The sequence below is a fragment of the Peromyscus maniculatus genome, chromosome 18 (genome assembly GCF_049852395.1).
Source record: "Peromyscus maniculatus bairdii isolate BWxNUB_F1_BW_parent chromosome 18, HU_Pman_BW_mat_3.1, whole genome shotgun sequence".
Classification (NCBI taxonomy): domain Eukaryota; kingdom Metazoa; phylum Chordata; class Mammalia; order Rodentia; family Cricetidae; genus Peromyscus; species Peromyscus maniculatus.
Window position 1 is genome coordinate 49,289,047 of NC_134869.1, and position 19,204 is coordinate 49,308,250.

General features: G+C 47.7%; 1 protein-coding gene across 4 annotated transcripts in view; it reads left to right on the forward strand.

Moving 5' to 3' along the window:
- Window positions 1-19,204, forward strand: part of Tbc1d30 (TBC1 domain family member 30) — an 89,155-nt gene that overhangs the window by 41,653 nt on the left and 28,298 nt on the right. For all 4 annotated transcript variants that reach the window (XM_076554176.1, XM_042263113.2, XM_076554177.1 and 1 more), the window contains 6 exons: window positions 1,321-1,382; window positions 2,366-2,431; window positions 4,227-4,352; window positions 6,815-7,000; window positions 12,248-12,416; window positions 14,368-14,536. In XM_076554176.1, the coding sequence (XP_076410291.1) occupies window positions 1,321-1,382; window positions 2,366-2,431; window positions 4,227-4,352; window positions 6,815-7,000; window positions 12,248-12,416; window positions 14,368-14,536 (778 nt within the window). The remainder of the gene's footprint in view (window positions 1-1,320; window positions 1,383-2,365; window positions 2,432-4,226; window positions 4,353-6,814; window positions 7,001-12,247; window positions 12,417-14,367; window positions 14,537-19,204) is intronic.

Sequence of the window (19,204 nt, forward strand, 5' to 3'; positions counted from 1 at the left end):
GGGGCGAAGTAATGAAACCCTGTCTTCAAAAAACCAAACCGTGTTATCAAATGATTTTTGAAGTCATAGAAAAAGAATATAGAGTATGTTTGGATTTGATTATATTTTTTTTTGTAGAATTTAAACACAAATAAGAATTGTTATGGGATTTCTCTGCAATAACAACACACAATTCTATTACAGAATTGTGAATATAGGCTAAATATAAGTAATACAAATGTATTTTTTTAATGTACTTTCTCACTTCTGTTCCATAGCTTTGGGATTTGGATTAAAGAAAATTAAAGTGGTAGATTACCTAGGATTAGAATTCAGTCCTATCTTTAGTTTATGCTCTAGAGTTTAATATATTTTTATATAAATATTATATTATATATAATATATATTTTATCATCAATGAATATTAAGACAATTAAAATATTTGGAAGTTATCAAATGGAGTTGCTATAATAAATCATTCCGGAAGCAGAAAGAGGTGTGGGAGGGTGTAGCCCAGTGAAAGAGCCCATACTGGGCTCTAGGTTCCATCCCCGGCATAACCAAATCAAAGCAAACAGAAAGATGTACACAGATGGAGTCTAATTTGTACTGTTAGGACTCTACCTCAGCACCCTGCACACACCAGGCACTAGCTCTGCCTCCTTGCCACAATCACATGCCGTGATGGTATATTACAGTTTTTGATGCTCCAGTGAAGTGTCCCCCCCCCCCCCCCCCCCCCCCCCCCGCCTTGTGTTGGAAATGGAACCCAAGGTCTCACACACACTAGACAGTTGATGTACTGCCAAGCCTTGACTCCAGCCCTTGAAGTTTCTTTAACTGTCTTAGTATATGTAAGTGTGGCAGAAAAACACCCTCTGTAAGTGGAGAATCGCCCCTCTGTGTTTTATAACTGCTAATGACCCAGGTGAGGAGATTGACAGTCAGTCATGGCGACGGTCCTCTGAGTGGAAGGTGCTATCCTCCCTTCAGCGATAAGGGGATTGAGGTCCAGACAGGCTAAGGAGTTTGAGTTTAGGACCCAAAGATAATGGAGGTCTGTGGCTCTAGCCTGTGATGCCAGTTACTGGCTTTATTTTTACATTACTCTAGGCATCTGTGGAGGCTACTATCCAATGTTTTAAAGTCCATTTTATTGTCTTAGGTCATTTTTACAAAATTAAAATCAATGTATTTTAATTTTAATGAAATTGGCTAAAATTCAGTAAAAAAAACACTTAATTTTTTAAAACACAATTCAGTAGGACCAAGTGTTGAATTGATATATGGTATAATTTTGTTACAATTTCCATAAATAACAACTACTTAATTTTCTTCTAGGAGTTGATACAAAATTGAAGTTCACACTTGAGCCATCTTTAGGCCAAAATGGTTTTCAGCAGGTAACTTTGCTTTTGGCTTTTAAGGCATTTTTTTTTTTTAATTTGGGAATACCAGCAGGACACATTGTCATATATCCTTAAAATGAAAATATTCACATATATTTGGATACACAAGAGATGTCAGTTTCCTCCAGTTTGTGATAAAATAACTTTGAAAGCATAAGGGACCTGGGTTTATACTTGCAATGAAAAACTTCACATTTTTTTGTAAAGTGATACCTAGAGTGAATAAATTCATGTGGACATGGTTACAGGTTCACTTCGGAAACCACAAAATGTGAATTAATAGAAAAGCTCACAGACAGATCTTTAACTCATGGTGTGTGTGGCCTTTTGTTTCAGACTGTCCCAACTGTTGGGGCCACAGGGGCAACAGGCGTGTTTAGTTAGGATAGTTAAGGGTCAGGATCCTTAACAATCCCCAGAAAGACAACTTCTGGTGGAGAGAAGCCCCATGTCCTAGGGTGCTGTGTTCATTTTCTCACATTACTATGGACGTTGTCTTAGTCCACGGTTTCTATTGCTGTGACGAAACACCATGAGCAAAGCAAATTGGAGAGGAAGGGGTTAATTCAGTTTACACTTCCACACCACAGTTCACCATCAAAGGAAGTCAGGACAGGAACTCAGACAGGACAGGAACCTGGAGGCAGGAGATGACTCAGAGGCCATGGAGGGGTGCTGCTTACTGGCTTGCTCCCCATGGCTTGCTCAGCCTGCTTTCTTATAGAACCCAGGACCACCAGCCCAGGGGTGGCCCCACCCACCATAGGCTGGGCCCATCAATAACTGATTAAGAAGATGCCCTACAAACCTGCCTATGGCCAGATCTTCCCGAGGTGTTTTCTCAAGGGAGGCTCCCTCCTGTCCAGTGACTCTCGTTTGTGTCAAGTGGACATAAAAATAGCCGGCACAGATGTCAAGGTGGAGGAAGCCTGAAAAGTCCGTATTGTTACTTTTCTAATATTTCTCTCTGGTCCTAGTGGTATGATGCTCTCAAGGCCGTGGCCAGACTGTCCACAGGGATCCCAAAGGAATGGAGGAGAAAGGTAAGTGGGTTCACAGGGCTAAAATACAGAAGGACCATCACTCTGTGCATGAAAATGTCTGGGACATCAAAAAGTGTGTTCTTCATTAATCATGCGCTGGATGTGTATTACTTGTGCCGGGTAATGCTCTGCGTGTGAGGGATGCAGTCAGTGGAAACAGTGCAGATGGAATAGTCTGTCCTTGTGGAACTTACAGTGAATCCAATACAGCGTGTCACACAGCGATACGTGCTGTAGATAGACGTAAAGCAGAGAAAGAAAGAAGGGGCAGAGTGTGGGTGGGAGACGAGGGATGAGGAGGTGGGATTTTATACAGAAGCTGACATGTGAGTAGGGCCCTGAAGGAGGAAGTGATCAGCCACCTGCAGCTGCCCTGGGGGAGGACACTCAGGTGGGGAGCACCTGGGGCATCTTCTTAGAGAAGTGAGAGGCTGTAGTGGGAGGTTCATAAAGGCGGGGGGGGGGGGGGGGGGGGGGAGGGGGGGGAGCACCAGAAGGGGGTGGGTCTAGAGGCGCTGTGAGTGGCTAGGTCACGAACACACTCCTAGGCGGTAGAGACATTAGGGTTCTTTACTCAGTGTGTGTGTGTGTGTGTGTGTGTGTGTGTGTGTGTGTGTGTGTGTGTGTGTGTGTGTGTGTGTGTGTGAGAGAGAGAGAGAGAGAGAGAGAGAGAGAGAGAGAGAGAGAGAGAGCGAGAGCGAGCGAGAGCGAGAGCACCAGGAAGTTCCAAGCAGGCTGGTCAGATGGGCGACTCTGTCTGCTGCCTTGAGCATATGAGATGTGAGGGTACAAACCAGGAGACCTGTAGACTATAATAACTCAGGCAGGAAAAGGATCAGGGCTGTCGGAGATGCTGAGGAGGGTTAGATTCTGGGTGTATTAGAAGCCTAAGCTGAGATGAATGCCCAGTGGATTGAATATCGGACGTACATGGGATGTCAAAGAGGACCTCAAGATTTTGGCCCGAGTGGCTGGAAAGGTAGAGCTGCCGTTGGTGTGGATGGGAGGAACAGTTGTGTATGTGTGTGTGTAATTGGGGTGGTGGGGGGTGAGATACTGGTCTCACATGTCTGATATGTGTCTAATGCAGAGCTATCCACTGGGCATTTGAGCAGGATTCTGATGCATAAAAGTCTGGTTGGAGATATTAATCAATGCTGCTCTTGCCAAGTTATGTTCAAATGCTGAAATCTGAAATGTGCTCTAAGGTTATTAATTTATAAATGTAATCTTAACATTAGAATTTGAACACCAAGCGTTTCTCAAAGTGAATATTAATGTGGATTTATGAAATTCATTTTTCAGAATTAGATTATCGTGTGTCAGGTAAAAGAGTAAAAATATCTAGTGAATCCTGAAAAAAAAATTATTCATTCTGGGAACCCATCTGTCAGAATTGTGTGTATGGAGGGCGTGTGTGTGGGAGGGCGTTTAAGGCAGAGGCCTCTGTGGAGGGAAAAAAAACTGTCCGTGTGTGACCAAGTAGCTGTTCCTGAAGCAGAGAACGAATTAGAATGAAGCAAAATGAGGTCATGGAATCATACAGCCTACTCAATGAACTGAAATAAAAGGGAAAAAAACAAACAAACTTCCGGTTATTTTCTTTCCTAACGATTAGATTGTTACTTAGCGTGCAGTAGGAACGCAACAAATATTTACTGCAGGAAAGACCCCACAGGGCTCACTTTAGTCCAGCACTTGTAGACAGAGCTCGTCCTGGCCCTCCCTGGATGCTGTCCTGGTTTTCTAATGGCGGTCAGACGTCTGCTGACGTCTTCCTCCTGCATCCCCTTAGGTCTGGCTGACCTTGGCAGACCACTATTTACACAGCATAGCCATCGACTGGGCCAAAACCATGCGCTTCACCTTCAACGAGAGGAGCAATCCGGACGACGACTCAATGGGGATCCAGATAGTCAAGGTAAACCCCTGAGCTCGGCTTCCCGTTCCTTCCGGTGTTGCAGAAAGGACTCGAAGGGCCCAACGGTTCCCCCGCGGAGGATCAAATGACCTCTGCCCCCAGAACACACGATCCGCCTCCTCATCCCATCCATCAGTAGCTCTCGTACGGAGAACTTGACTGTGCCTTGCCTTCATAAATTTCAGTGTTGCCAGTAAGAGGGAAATGTGACTTGAGCTTCCATTCATATCCAATTTTGATCTAATTTTGTTACACAGCAGGATATTGAAGTTCCTTTTCTATTTTTTCTTTAGTATGGGTCAGGGATACCGATTGTCCTTTTACATTAGAGTCACTGGACTGAGAAATTTAGAGGTGAGTTTATTTCGTATTGGAAACATTTGGCTCCCCCTAGTCTCAATGTTAACTTATAGATCGTTAGGTTGGCTGATGGAGCCACGTTAAACCAGGTGGCTTAGCGTTCAGTTCAGGTCTGCTGTGGGGGCAGCTGTGGCTGTGGATCTCATACTGAGAGCCAACAATGCTGACTTCCTTTGGGACCAGAATAATCCTTGTCCATAAGGCTCGGGCACGTGGGCTTTGATTTTGCGAGTGTTCCGCAGTGGGATGCTAAGCTGGGATTTGAAAAGGAAGCCCTGTCTCATCTACATTTTGGCCACCACCGGATGGCTAATGTGTTGGCACACTTAAAACCATTTTTTTTTTAAAAAAGAGGAAGTGCGAACTAAAATGAGCTACTTTCTGTCTAACGTGGTTAGTTTCAAATGAACATTTAAAAAAAAAAATCTTGGCGTTGCACGTGGCATACCCAAGCCCTTTGCGTTATCCACGTTTTAATGCTTTATTTGGAATTTCAGCATAGGACACAATTTCCTATTTGGAATAGTCCCTTTCTGTTTAAGTCATGAGTGAAGGCAGTGCACCTTCAGAAAACATTACCTTATTTTCTGTGTCTGCGTGCTGTGTGTGCGTGTGTGTGTGTGTGTGTGTGTGTGTGTGTGTGTGTGTGTGTATCACTGTCATTCCTGGTACCTATGGAAGTCAGACGAGGGTTAGGATCCTTGGAAACTGGAGATACAGACAGTTATGAGCTGCCGTCTGGATGCTCAGAATTGGACCCATGTCCTCTGGAAGAACAGCCAGTGCTCTTGACCACTGAGACATCTCAGGCCCTGGTGTGTGTGTGTGTGTGTGTGTGTGTGTGTGTGTGTGTGTGTGTGTGTGTGTGTATGTGTGTGTGTGTGTGTGTGTGTGTGTGTTATGAGACAGGAGTCTCATTATGTAGCCCTGGCTGGCTTGGAACTCACTATGTAGACCAGGCTAGCCTTGGACTCAGAGAAATCCACCTGCCTCTGCCTCCTGAATGCTGGGATTAGAGGAGGGCACCACCATGACCGGCTTAGGCAATGCACACTTTATAGTCATGTTATTAAAAAAGATCTCTTGTTTTTTTTTCATTGAAGCAAATGCTACATCAGTAAGATGATCTTCTCTCCTGAGAACCATGGTGTCATCTTGGTAATTAAATTAAAGATATTAGCCCCATTACATATTAAAGCGCAGCGGGTGTTGTTCATATTGTAGAAATGTATAGCGTGATCTGCACAGGATGATGTCTGTGTAATATAACGATTTTGCTGTTTTAATTTTCGTCTTTAGTATTGGAGTTTTAGCAGCTAAATCTCATCCCCTATTTTGTTCAAAGAATCATCAGCACCCCGCATTATGCGCCGAAATGACGCTATAGATAGACACCACTAATGGACACCTTTAAAAAGACTCTCCGTTTACACAGAATGGAAATGGAGTTCTGTTAATTGAGTAATTCTTTGTGTTGCTTCTGGAAGCACTCTGAGAACATTTGCCTGACTAAAACGCGTCCTTGTGACTCTTTCTCAGGCGGCATGGTTGAAAGCAGCAGGAAAACACAATTCGGAAGAGTGTCCTGGCTCCAGTGTAAATTAAAATAATCAATATCCATGTCGATAGAGGAAAAGGCGAGATGAGGAAAGAACTTAAGGCATTTCCCCCCTCCCTGAGGAAGAATATTAGGACTTTTTCTCGTCATCTCTCAATCACTGTGACCGAGCTGTGATGAAATACCTGAGACAGTCAACGCCTACGGAGAAAACATTTATTTTGGCTCACTGTTTGAGAGATTTTTTTTTTTTTGACCCGTTGGTTTGGGTCTATGGTGGGCAGGCATCACGGTGGGAAGTGTGTAGAGAGGAGCAATACTGCTCACTTCGTGGTAAACCAGAGAGAGAGACAGAGACAGAGACAGAGAGACAGAGACAGAGAGACAGACAGAGACAGAGAAAGACAGATAGAGACACAGAGAGACAGAGACACAGACAGAGACAGAGACACAGAGAGAGTGAGTCCCAGTAGCCCCTTCAAGAGTGTGGATCCCGACCACAGCAGGAGATCATTTTCACACTATTCTCCCTTTCCCTTCCTAGGATCTACATCGCACAGGCTGTAGCTCCTACTGCGGCCAGGAGGCCGAGCAGGACAGGGTGGTACTCAAACGGGTGCTGTTGGCGTACGCCCGGTGGAACAAGAATGTTGGGTACTGCCAAGGCTTCAACATCCTGGCTGCTCTGATTCTGGAGGTGGTGGATGGCAATGAGGGGGATGCCCTGAAGGTGAGTGTCGGGTTCAGACAAAGGCAACAGGGCGCCCAAGTTGGGACTATCACTCCTTCCTGTGATGCCTCGCCCCTTCTCAGCCCTCTGTAATTACCGGTGATAGAGTTCCCCCAAGTTAAAGCCATGCCAGGCGATGTGCCCTTCGCCAGCCCAGGGGCCCGTCACTCTGGCACTCAGGAGAGTGGCCGTTTTGATCGCATTTGAAGGCTCGAACGGCAGGAGTGTTTGCTGAGTGGGTGTGTGTGGTTGAGGCCAAGGTTGAACTAATTCCGCACAGGCTGTTGAATGGAGGGGGTCTCAAGGTATTTGATGGCGGCTGGCTGGAGGCCTTCCAGTTCCTTGCCCTGTGAGTTCCCCTACCCCAAACTGGTGACAGACATCCTCAGAGTGAGTCGGTTTATACCTCAGGGAAAGGGCTTATAGAAGTGATGATCAGGCCAGGGATGTCGCTCAGGTGGTAGAATTCTCGCGTAACCTTCACAGAATTCAGTTCCCAGCACCGCATTGACCAGGCGTGGTAGTGTACTTCTGTAGTTCTAGTACGCGGGGGAGGTGGAGGCAGGGGCATCCCGGGGAGTTCAAGACCATACTCAGCTACATAATAACTTTAAGGCCAGCCCAGGCCACTTGAGACCGTGTTGACAGAGAGGGGAGTGGCAGAGAGACAGACAGACAGAAAGACAGACAGACAGACAGACACACACACACACACACACTCACCCACACGCTAGCAGAAGACAGGGACCCCTGGGGATCATATTGGAAGTTGCTTGCCTAGCACACATTTATGTTGTGCTGTCTTACTTGGTTGTTTTACTCTTGTATTTGGGGCAAGGCGCAGAGGAGGTGAGGAAGTGTGTGTCTGTGGGAGGTGTCTGCATGGAGAACAACGCATGTGGCAACACATCGTGTCTTTGACTTCGACGTCTAAGGTGTGTTTTAGTCGAAAGCAGTTCTGAACACACTAGTGGTGTAAGGTTAGAGGTCTGAATAGGAGTGGGTGAGTCACCACAGATGGAACCTGTCTCTGTCCCCGGTCTGTGGCTGTGAAGAGACTCCATGGCCAAGGCAGCTCTTAGAAAAAGCATTTCATTGGGGCTGGCTTGGGGCCAGTTTCCACCGGTCAGTCCATGACCACCATGGTGGGGAACATGGCGGCAGGTAGACCAGTGTGGTGCTGGAGCAGTAGCTGAGAGTTTGCATCCTCATTGGCAGGCGGGAGGGAGGGAGGGAGGGAGGGGGGCATGGCCAGAGCTTTGGAAACCTCACACCTCCTCCAACAAGACCACATCTCCCAATTCTTCCTAAGCAGTCCACCAGCTGGGAACAAAACGTTCAAATGTATGAGCCTCTGGGGGCCATTTGAATCCACACCACCACAGAGCGTATGTGAAAAATGAAGGCCCGCAGATGTGGAGGGCACCGTTGCCTCATTGGCTTAAGGCGGTGTGAGTTTCCAGTTCATAGCTGAACCTCCAAACTGATGTTGACGGCAGCAGCGTTTGCAACAAAGGAGATTTGATCTTTGTATTCAAGCCTCCATCTGCTTGACTGTGGGGACTATCTCAGTGACGTGGAAAGATAAACAAATGCTCCTCCTGGTTTTATACACATCACGGTAGACTTAATTATAAACCCGGCCCGAGGTACATTCACCCTCTCACCTTTTCTGTTTACGTATTGAAGGCAATAGCTTCGAAGCTATGTTCACCTGAGGGTGGTGATGGGGAGATGGGAAGGCAGGGATGGTCCATTGTGGGACTTTGGGATGCTCTAAATTAAGAAGCAATTTTAGCTGGGCATGATGGTGTATGCCTTAATGCCAGCACTCGGGAGGCAGAGGCAGGAGGATGTCTGTGAGTTCGAGGCCAGCCCAGTCAAGACTATTTTATATATTCAGTCCACAGCTTTAGTATTTTTTCTCAGATGTAATTTGCATGTCTGAAGTAGGAAGAGTTCTCTTGAAAAGTTGGAATAAATGATTCAGAGTGGAGGCAGGATGGAGAGGTTTAGGGAAAGTGTGTCCGATCTCCAAAGGGCTCAACAATGCCTGGGAAATTTGAAAACACATAAAAAAGCTGAATTGGGGCTTAGGGGTAGTGGTGCACACCCTGTAATCCAAGCACTTGGGAAATGGAGGCACGAGGACCAGGAGTTTTTTATTTTTTTTTTTAAAAATGATTTTATCCTTATTTTATGTGCTTTGTGTATGTTTTGTGTACCTGTATGTCTCTGTGAGGGTGTTGGTTCCTCTGGAACTGTAGACAGTTGTGAGCTGCCATGTGGGTGCTGGGAATTGAACCCTGGTCCTCTGGAAGAGCAGCTAGTGCTCTTAACCACTGAACCATCTCTCCAGCCAGAGGCTCGGGAGTTTAAGGGCAGCCTCAGCTACATAAAACCAATACTAAAAAAATAAGACAGAAAATGAGTTTTGGAGGATGCCGTGAGATGCCACACATGGTGACCCATGAGGATGTGTGGACCTTGGTAGCCGCCTCACAGGCAGAGGAAGGCTAGATTCATGAGGGGACCTTCCTGAGGTCCAGGAAATTATTGCAGGTCTCTTTTTCTCCAGCAGCTGTTTTAGCCTCTGCAAGCTAAAATGACTCTGGGAATCTATAGAAATAAGCCAGCCATGTACCAGACTTTTTGTTTTGGGCCACCAACCAGCTCCCAAATAATGACATAGAGACTTATTGTTAGTTTTGAATGCTCAGCCTAGCTTAGGTGCATTTCTGGCTAGCTCTTTTAAGTTAACCTGTTTCTCTCTATCTACCTTTTGTCTTGGGGCTTTTTACTTTTCTTCTGTATATCTTACCTTCACGGCTTTTCTGGCTGGTGGCTGGTGGCTGCCTGGCTTCTGGCCCCTGTGTCTCCCTCCTCTCTCTCCTCTCTCCCCTCCCCTCTCCTCCTCTCCTCCCCTTTCTCTCCTTTTCTCTCATTCTTCCTCTTCTTTCTTGAGCCTAGAGATCTCCTTTTATTCTCTCTGCCCGCCAGCCCCGCCCATCCCTCCCCTGCCTAGCTATTGGCCGTTCAGCTCTTTATTACACCAATCAGGTGCCTTAGGCAGGCAAGGCGAAACAGACGCCACACATCTTTACACCATTGAACACACATCCTTACACAGTTGAACAAATGCAGCACAAACAAAAGTAGCACACCTTTACACAGTTGGAGTAACAAACAGTCCACAGCTAAACAAATGTGACACGCCTTTGCCCAGTTCTAATATTCCACAGCACAGCGGCTTTTCCTCTTCCCCGGCACTTACCACAACTTTTCCTCTCTAGCTGCCTTATTTAGAAGTGTTCGTTAACCATCAGAAGTGCTCCTTCCTATTTCTTCTTCCTCATCTTCATTTATGACGTAAGGTTTGGGTTTTGGAATCCAGCCGCGGGTGGATCAAGGGGGGGGGGCGGTCTCCTATGACTTCATGTCGGAATTTGAGATGACCTTAGACTGAGGATTTTATTGTGTTATAGAATTACCAGCGTAATTGGGGCTAGAGAGATGGTTCAGCGGGTAAAGAACTAAGTAACCCGGTGAATGAAGCCGTTCAGATCCCCAGAACTCACATACAAGTCGGATGGACGTGGTGGCCTGCCCGTCACTCCTGCGTGTTGGAGTTACTCTGCCTCAGTATCTGATGTGCAGGTGACTGAAGGAGGCATCCAGCATCATCCTTGGCCCTTTACATGTAAACATGCACCTTCCACAGAAAGGAATTACTAGCTCAATCAAAGAATTTTTTTTTTTTTTTTTTTTTTAAGAGATCAGTGTGTTAGGGCTGGGATGCAGTTCAGTGGCGAAGCTGATCGATCGCCTGGAATATGAGAGGCCGAGTCTATGGGCCTCGGGGCGCCCAGATGGCAGTGAGGGCATCTCCAGGCCTGCCTTACCGCGGGCATTTTATGACAGGCCAGCTCTTGGGAGTTTTCGTATTGCCTCGTGTATGGGTTAGGTCTCCAGCACCATAAATAAATAAATGTATTTTCTCAGTGCCATATAGCTTAGGTGAGAAGTGTCACGGTGTGCAGATGATGACCTTTGAGTTTTTCTCCATTTTACCACCCCATCTTTTGATGACCCATCGGAGCCCTCTGCTCTCCTGGGAATCTGCTCTTCCGGCCTCTGACTCCTTCCCTTCCCCCAGGCTGGCCCTCCCTCCCCAGGGACTGGGTGGACACGCCCCGCCCCCCTGCTTCTGCCTCTCTGGTGATCTGTTTATCTGGTAAATCCTGTCCTAATGTAACAAAGCTATGGCTCCTTGGGCCTGCCCATCCTGTATGGGAGTCTGCAAAGGGATTTCTCGGGAGTCTGCCCTTTTACCTACAGAGCTAAGACCTGAAAAATTGCAAACCATAAGTGGAGGGGAAAAAAAAATGGGCCCTTGGCAGGGCTAAAAGGTAACTTCCTTTTTGAAAATGGGGTTTGGTGGGATCCCGTGAGACACTGAATTTCCCCACTAGCATGCAGAGCCAGCTGTGGGTTTGGTTTTGGTTTTTTTCTGGTGTCCTGGGGAGTGACCTGGACTCTCGGGGAGCGGGACATCACACAGCATTCTAGCCGACTGGGAAAGGCGATGCACAGAAGTGATGTGTGCTTGGCTGGGTCACGCGACGTTTTAGAAGAGGCAACAGAGGCACAATGGTCAGAACCAAATGGTAATTTGAGGAGCTCACGTGGGGCAGGGCTCCGAGAGGAACCAATTTAGAAAGGCACCCAGTGTGCAGACAAAACCTGGTTATGCTCTCCACAGCCGGGGGCAGTCGCTGGGATAGCCCAGGTGGCCATGAGTGCCTTGCAAGGCCTGCCCCAGTGTGGGTGTTTTTTAACGAGAGGCCAGCTCTTGGGTTTTTCCTATCCAGGTTGTAAAACCGACGGACAGCATCCAGGAGCCAAGGATAGAGGGCCCTGCCGAATGCAGGGAGCTTGTGCGTTCCCATTTCTCCACGAGGCTGAGGGTTGTGTAATCACAGCTCCATATGGGGTGAGCTCAGGTCTGGCAGCCCTTCTAGAAACTTCACAGCACAGCTGACTTTGGGTTACTTAGATAATTATGCCGCCCGCTCCTTGCGGGGTGTGTGTGTGTGTGTGTAGGTGAGTCCTGAATTGGTTTCTGACGCATGTGCGCTTCGGCTAGCTGCCTTTGCCTATTTTTTTGGATGTGCTTTTTTCTTTGGGCATGTTGTTGAGAGCCTGGTGGGTCTCTGCAGCAGTCTTGTTTTCTTTCTTTTTTTTTAGATTATGATCTACCTGATCGATAAGGTGCTCCCTGAGAGCTACTTTGTCAATAACCTCCGGGCACTGTCTGTGGATATGGCCGTCTTCAGAGACCTCTTGAGAATGAAGCTGCCTGAGCTGTCCCAGCACCTCGACGCTCTGCAGAGAACGGCAAACAAAGAAAGCGGAGGTAAACGGCGGCTCGCGGTTGTTACGTTTCCGGAAGTATTCGGCTAGTCCGGTGCCGCTCTGTGCATGAGTTTACGTTCTGGGTGGAGGAGGCACAGGGTTACCAGGTATTTTTGTCTAAAGACAGCAGTGTAATCAAACCCTTTTATCCCCACAGAATAGACACAGGACTGAAAATATGTAGGGCCACGTGCTGAATCTTGGGGTAGGCACGGGCAGGTGGCTGGTTGAGAGCCTCACCCTGCGCCGGTTCCGGATCAGCAGCTAATAGGGTCCGTTGACCAATAGAATCTGTCCAACCCTACAGGGCGCACACGTCTTCCTAGTCAGTTCGACTAAACTGGCATCAGCAGGACTTCCTTAAAACTGAGCTGCAGGTGCAGCACAGTTTGGCCCAGACCATGACCTTGGCAGGAGCCATAAGGTCATGGAAGAGTGACTCTGGGGGTCATGGGTAGGTCATCAGCTCCTCTTAGCTCTAATGTGCCTACTTGGTGCAACTTCCACGACTGTGTCCTCTCTGGACACCGGGAAGAGTAGTCGGATGTCCGCCTTTGCCGGGCTTCTGTCTGTGATGGCAGCTGCTGCGGTAGGTAGCCTGTTCTTGCAGCCTGGCCTGGTCTGCACATGTAAAGCTGGGAATGCAAGCCTAGGGTTGCAGCTCAGTGCTTATCCAGCATGTGTCGAGGCCCTAGGCTTGATCCCAACCCCCCCCCAAAAGTGAGGTGAAGTGAAATAAAATAACGGGGGGCACATTAAAAGGTCTTGTTGTTTTTGAGACAGTGTCTCACTGTGTATCCCATGCTGTACCCTCAGACTTAACAGAAATCCCCCTGCCTCAGCCTCTTGGTGCTGAAATTACAGATTTGTACCAACCTGCCTGGCTGTATTAACGGGTTTTGAAGATCTAGTTGTTCAAATGCTCTGGAGGGTTTTGAGATAGCTGGGTGTCTCTGATGATCTTCTTGCGTGGTTTGGTGGCACACCATAGCTCTGTTTTCACGGTAGTGGCAGACACAGGCTAGTGAAGTACATGTTTTCCCTCAAGTTCTTTTCCTCCTGATCACCAGGAATAACCTCAGATTCTAGTCTCTGTGTAAATATTTGTTTCCAGGAGAGAAGAAAATGGTTTTGTTGTTGTTTTGTTTTTACTTATCCTTAGATAGCTGTACTATTGACCGCCATTGGAAGCACCATCTGAAAATCCAACAGACATTTATAGTCACTCAAACTGGGAAGGGGCGGTGAGCTTTTAGTGAATTCAGAAATTTCCAAATGGGCTGGGCCTTAGAGCTGTCTTTAAAATTGTGTATCACTTAGTTCAAAATATTTTCAAGTTTAAAGTTGTTTAACGTCTAAATATTTTGGAACTTGTCCAGCTTATTTTCCTTTCATTCAAGTGTGATCTGGGAATTATATAACTTAAGAGATAAGTGATTTATTATAAGTGATTTTAGTTATAATAGCTGCATTTGAATTAACGTGGGACTATCCGATTTTGAAAGTCTGCCGGCACTTTTTGTTTTATTTTTTTGTTTGGGTGGTGTGGCTGGGGTTTGAACCGGGTCTCTGAGGTGCCAGGTGAGCTCTGTGTTCTGCCCCCGGCCCCAGCCTTTGTTTTTGAGGAGATACAGTCGGTTGTTTTTACAATGCTTTTGGTGAGAAAAACTTCCTGCTTAATTTTAAGCAGCCGTCAATCTGTAGACCCAGATTTAGTTCAGGTAAAGATTTCTGAAGTATGAATTTACGACTTTCAAGTCTTGGAGGTTTTTTTTTTTTTTTTTTTTGTTGTTGTTGTTAAAAATGTTTCTTCTAGAAACACGGGAGGGGAGAAGGAAGAAAGAGCCATTAAGGTGTGTGAAGAAAGCAGCCGGGACACAGCACTCTTTGGGTGGGCACCGTGCGCCCTTCAGGTCTCAGCCCTGAAGGACTTGGGTGTTGTTTCGTTTCAGGCGGATACGAGCCCCCGCTCACCAATGTCTTCACGATGCAGTGGTTCCTCACCCTCTTTGCCACGTGCCTCCCTAACCACACGGTTTTGAAGATCTGGGACTCCGTCTTCTTTGAAGGTTCAGAGATCATCCTGAGGGTGTCGCTGGCCATCTGGGCGAAGCTGGGAGAGTAAGTGTTGGCTGTGCTCTGGGGTCGGCTCTCTTTGGGCGCTTGGGTGTAGAGCACGTATGTGTGCGAGAGAGAAAGCTGTGAGCTGTTGTGATTGTGTTAGCCTCCAGGAACCTCAGCTGCCCGTAGGTTTCTCCGGGAGAAAGGGGATCTATTCAGGGCCGGGTAGGTTCCTCCAGGTCCTCTCCTGAGTATCTGCCCTCTTCCTCAGAGGCTTTCTGGACACTCCTGTGGAAGAGGAAAGGGCCATAGGTAGAGAAGACACTGCAGTATCTGGAAAGAAATAGGCAGACTGGTTGGCCCACATCACAATTGGGGTTATTTCTTTTTCTTTTTTGAGACAGAGTTTTATCTAGCAGAGGCTGGCCTCACCTCACCATGAAGGGGAGAATGACCTTCAACCCCTGGCCCCCCATCTCTGCCTCCCAAGTGCTGGGATTATAGGTGTGCGTCACTACACCCGGCTCTTGGATTGTTTATGAATCTCTTTTGTTTACTTTGTTCTGCCTTGGGAGCTGTGATAAAATCAAATGAGATTCCCTGCACAGAGTGTACCTGTGCTTGTCTGCTCAGCAGGAGAAGGTGTATTGGTGGATATATTAAGGCCACTCCACGTAGTTAAAAGGCAGGTTTATGTTGTGGGGTAACTTACAAGTGAAGGAATAGTTTACAGGGTCCGGGAAAGGCGTGGCGCAGTCCGGCGGTGTTCTCTGGAGAACTCTGCTCAGTCTACCTCCAGCGTCCAGGATCTAGGAACCAAGAGAGCCAGCGCATCCGGATCTTGGGTCTTAAGGGCTCCTCTCTTGGCTCCGCCTCATAGGTGTGACAGTTACCGGAAGCCTCAATGGGGGTGGTACTTCCAGGTCAAAGCTGGAATGGCTGCCCACTACAAAGGTGTGTTTATGCTTTGTCCAGTCAAGTATATTTATGCCTGCACAGTTGTAGGAGAAGGTGTGCCTGTGTCTGTATAGTCAGTAGAAGGTGTGTCTACGCTCACTAGTAGTACAATCTAAGCTGCTTCCCTTCCATTCATGAGGAGTTACTTAGATGCTCAAATCTGGTCCTGCCAGAACAAGATACCAACCAGATTTCACTTACTCCCCTTTCCCGTAGAGAGAAAGATGGCATGTTTCTGCTTATTTATAGTCAACTTGAGAAGTGGAGATATTTCCAGTGAAGGACTCGAGTAGGCATCCACGGCGACATGTCGGAAAACTAATAAACCACTGGCAGTATTTTGCTTTAAATATTTTTTAAAGTGACACTTATTCATGTGCCTTTACGTGCAGGGGTGCAGGGCACTATGGCGTGTGTGTGTGTGTGTGTGTGTGTGTGTGTGTGTGTGTGTGTGTGTGTGTGTGTGAGTTAGAAGACAATGACAGGAGTCGGTTCTCTTCTTGTACCATTTGGATTCCGAGGGTGGAGCTCACATTGGCAGGCTTGGCAGAGAGCGCCGTTAACCACTGAGCCATCCTGCCCGCTCCGTTTTGTAAAGTTTTTAGCTAGCCTTTTTTAATTTATAACTTGTTTCTGGAAAGAGTTTTTTACAAGGAGAGATCCAGGAACTATCAATTCGGGGATTTAAAAAAAATCATTAATATATGTATTTGTAAACACCACAGAGCTGCCTTCTTTTGTCTTTATTTTATTGTATGATGATTTCCAGGCATGCCGACAACAAATCCACCTGTATGAGGTCTGCTGTGCCATTTACCTATCTTTTCACTTCCCCCGTATGTACTTTCGTATTTCCGGCTTACTCTGCACCGTTAGCTTTCTGAGTATGCTGGTCCAGTCGTCTAGAGCATTGAGGAGGAGAATGCTGGACTGTATGATGGGTCAGTGCTGGTCACTCGCTGCTGGTCCTCAGTGATGAGGCGGGAACGAAGGGGGTGATCCTACTTCTGTGGGGCGTTTACCCACCAACTCCACAGCTCCCCAGAGTTTCCTTGAGTGCGATCAGCAGGAAATATTAGATAGAAGCATTTATAGCAGAGAATCTTGCGGAGATAAACAGATAGAAAATAAAGGATAGCCTCGAGAGGGCCTGGAACCTATTCCAACGGCCCCCGACTGTCTCTGGCCCAGGGTTTTTATAGAGACGCCAAGGGGTGGAGCAAAAGACCTCCTCCCCCAGCACAGCCAAGTGCAGACCATCTCAGACACCTGCACTCAGGCCTGTGGTCCTGATCATCCTCTATTCGGACATGCTGGGTAAAGTCACAATGAACCCGAGAACGGGCTCCCACATACTTCCTCCTTGACTCACTTTCTGTCACATCAGAATTTCTTCCTGGGTGGTGGCAGGATTTGTTGCTAGGAAGAGCTGGCACTCACCGGGTGCTCGAAGTGGTGTGTTAGCTCATTCATGCGCCTCCGTCACCCCACCCGGTTTGTTATTTTACCATCTCCCTTTTAAGATTTATTTTATGTGCGTGTGTGCATGAATGTGTCATGTGTGTGTGTGTGTGTATGCGTGTCCGTAGGTGTCTGTGTGCATGTGTGTGTATTTTTGTGTGTATAGTAGGTGTGCGTGGATGCATGTGGGTATGTTGCATGCAAGTGCACACGAGCAGATGCTCAGGGAGGTCAGAAGAGGGCGCCGGATCCCCTTTGAGCTGGAATTACGGCAGTTGCGAGCTCCTTAATGTGGGTGCTGGGGACCGAGCTCAGCAAGCCCTCTTCATTGCTGAGTCTTGGCTGTAGCCCACCTTCGTTTTACGGGCACGAGAACCGAGGCGCAGAGTTTTAACGAATTGCCCGAAATCACCCATTTAGTAAGTGGGAGACACCGTTTTGAACCAAGGCACCCTGGCTCTAGAATTGGTGCTTTTCATTATGCAAATCCCCCCATGCTCAGAAATGGCTCCTGTGGATGAGCTGTAAACGCGTCAGGGTTTTTTGCTCGAGATAATGATGCATCTTTTTCAGCTTGCGACTTGTGAGGAGCTCGGGGAAGAGGCCACCAGCATCCATCCAGGGCTGACAGCGCCTGTCGTTAGAGGAGGCAGCTTGAGTATATTATCTCATTTGGTTCCCTCAATAACCCTGCGCGGAGCAGGGGAGATTATTCCTCCCTGCCTTTTCAAGTGAGAAAATCATCCCGAGAAGGTTAATTAACTCGCTCACAGTCGCCCAGCTAATGAGAAGTGGAGTTGGGTCTCCAGAGCTGGTGAAGCTTGCTTGCTCACAGATGTGGCACTGGAAAACATCCCCGGTGTGTAGGTAGCCCCGGGTCTGTGAACACGTGTGCCTTACAGTGTTGTCTGAGGGGACCCCCTCTGCTGACCTTGTTTCTGCAGCTCGGGATTCCTTCCTTCCTCTCAGCAGAACCGTTTTGCCCTCTCTACCACCTCACGGTTACGGCGTCTCTTTGTCTTTCTCTTGTGACTTCCCACATTGGCACACTCATCTCCTCACACTTGGCAAATGTCCTCCTCAGCCCTGGTAGTTGTACCCAAACATACTAAGCCACCCCTAGGCCAACCTTGCCAAGGGCATGGCTCTTCCATCACCCCCTGTTAAAAAGCCCTGGGTCACCGGGCGGTGGTGGAAAGTGCCTTTAATCCCAGCACTCGGGAGGCAGAGGCAGGCGGATCTCTGTGAGTTCCAGGCCAGCCTGGGCTACAGAGCGAGATCCAAGACAGGCACCAAAACTACGGAGAGAAACCCTGTCTTGAACACACACACACACACACACACACACACACACACACACACACACACAAATCCCGGGTCACTTGTGTCCTGAAGAGGCTTAGGAGATAGATAGGGCCACTCTGCAATCTGCCTTGGCCGCTCACCAGCTCCCTCTGGCTCGGCAATGATTTCCCTCCCAGCGACATCGTTTGGTCTTGGGGACCAGCAAAGAGGTCCCTCAGACAGTCTTGCTGTCTTCTGCATGGAGTCTTTGCAATGCTTCTTCCTCCCTGGCAGCCACAGAGCATTCTTTTCAAAACTCATCCCAAGCATACCCCTCCCCGCCTGCCCCTCCCCCTACCTTTTTTTTTTTATCCCCAGGGTGAGCATAACCATTTTTCATCACGTCCACTTGCTCTGCTGTTTCATAATAGTCCTTCCTCACTTTATTTCACTTCCTTATTTTCACCTCGGTGGTACCGAGGGGATTTGAGCCTGTGATTTTCTCATTACATTTGTCTTTAACGGCTGTGAAAATTGCCCAACATTAGTGCCTGTCAGAACATGCCTTATGGTTAGCGGGCAAATAGAGTCATCCTACCGTGCAAGAACCTTTGCAACAGAGAAACCAGAGCCAGCCAGAGCCCCCTGTCTGACGTTATCCTTCTCCTCCTCTTGAGAAGACAGATTAAAATCTCACCAGTCTCCTAGTTTCCGAGGTGACAGCCACCTCCCTGAGGAGAATTCCCAGGCGCCTATGAAAACGATCTGTAGACCCATGTGAAATTCCTGTTCTCTGTAACTCGACTGTGGTTTGGACTCAGCCCATTCACCGTATCTCTGCCGAGTAGGACTGACTAGTTTTCCACAGGGGGTAATTGCTTTTCAGTTCCCAATTTTGTGGTTCCGACTCCTGGTCACTGGTGTGTATTCTGATGCATCGAATGTATCACGCGGGACGAATAAAGCCACCCTGTGGGGCTGTGAGGCTCAGGGAGCTGCGCAAGGAAGATGGGGATTCATTCTGTA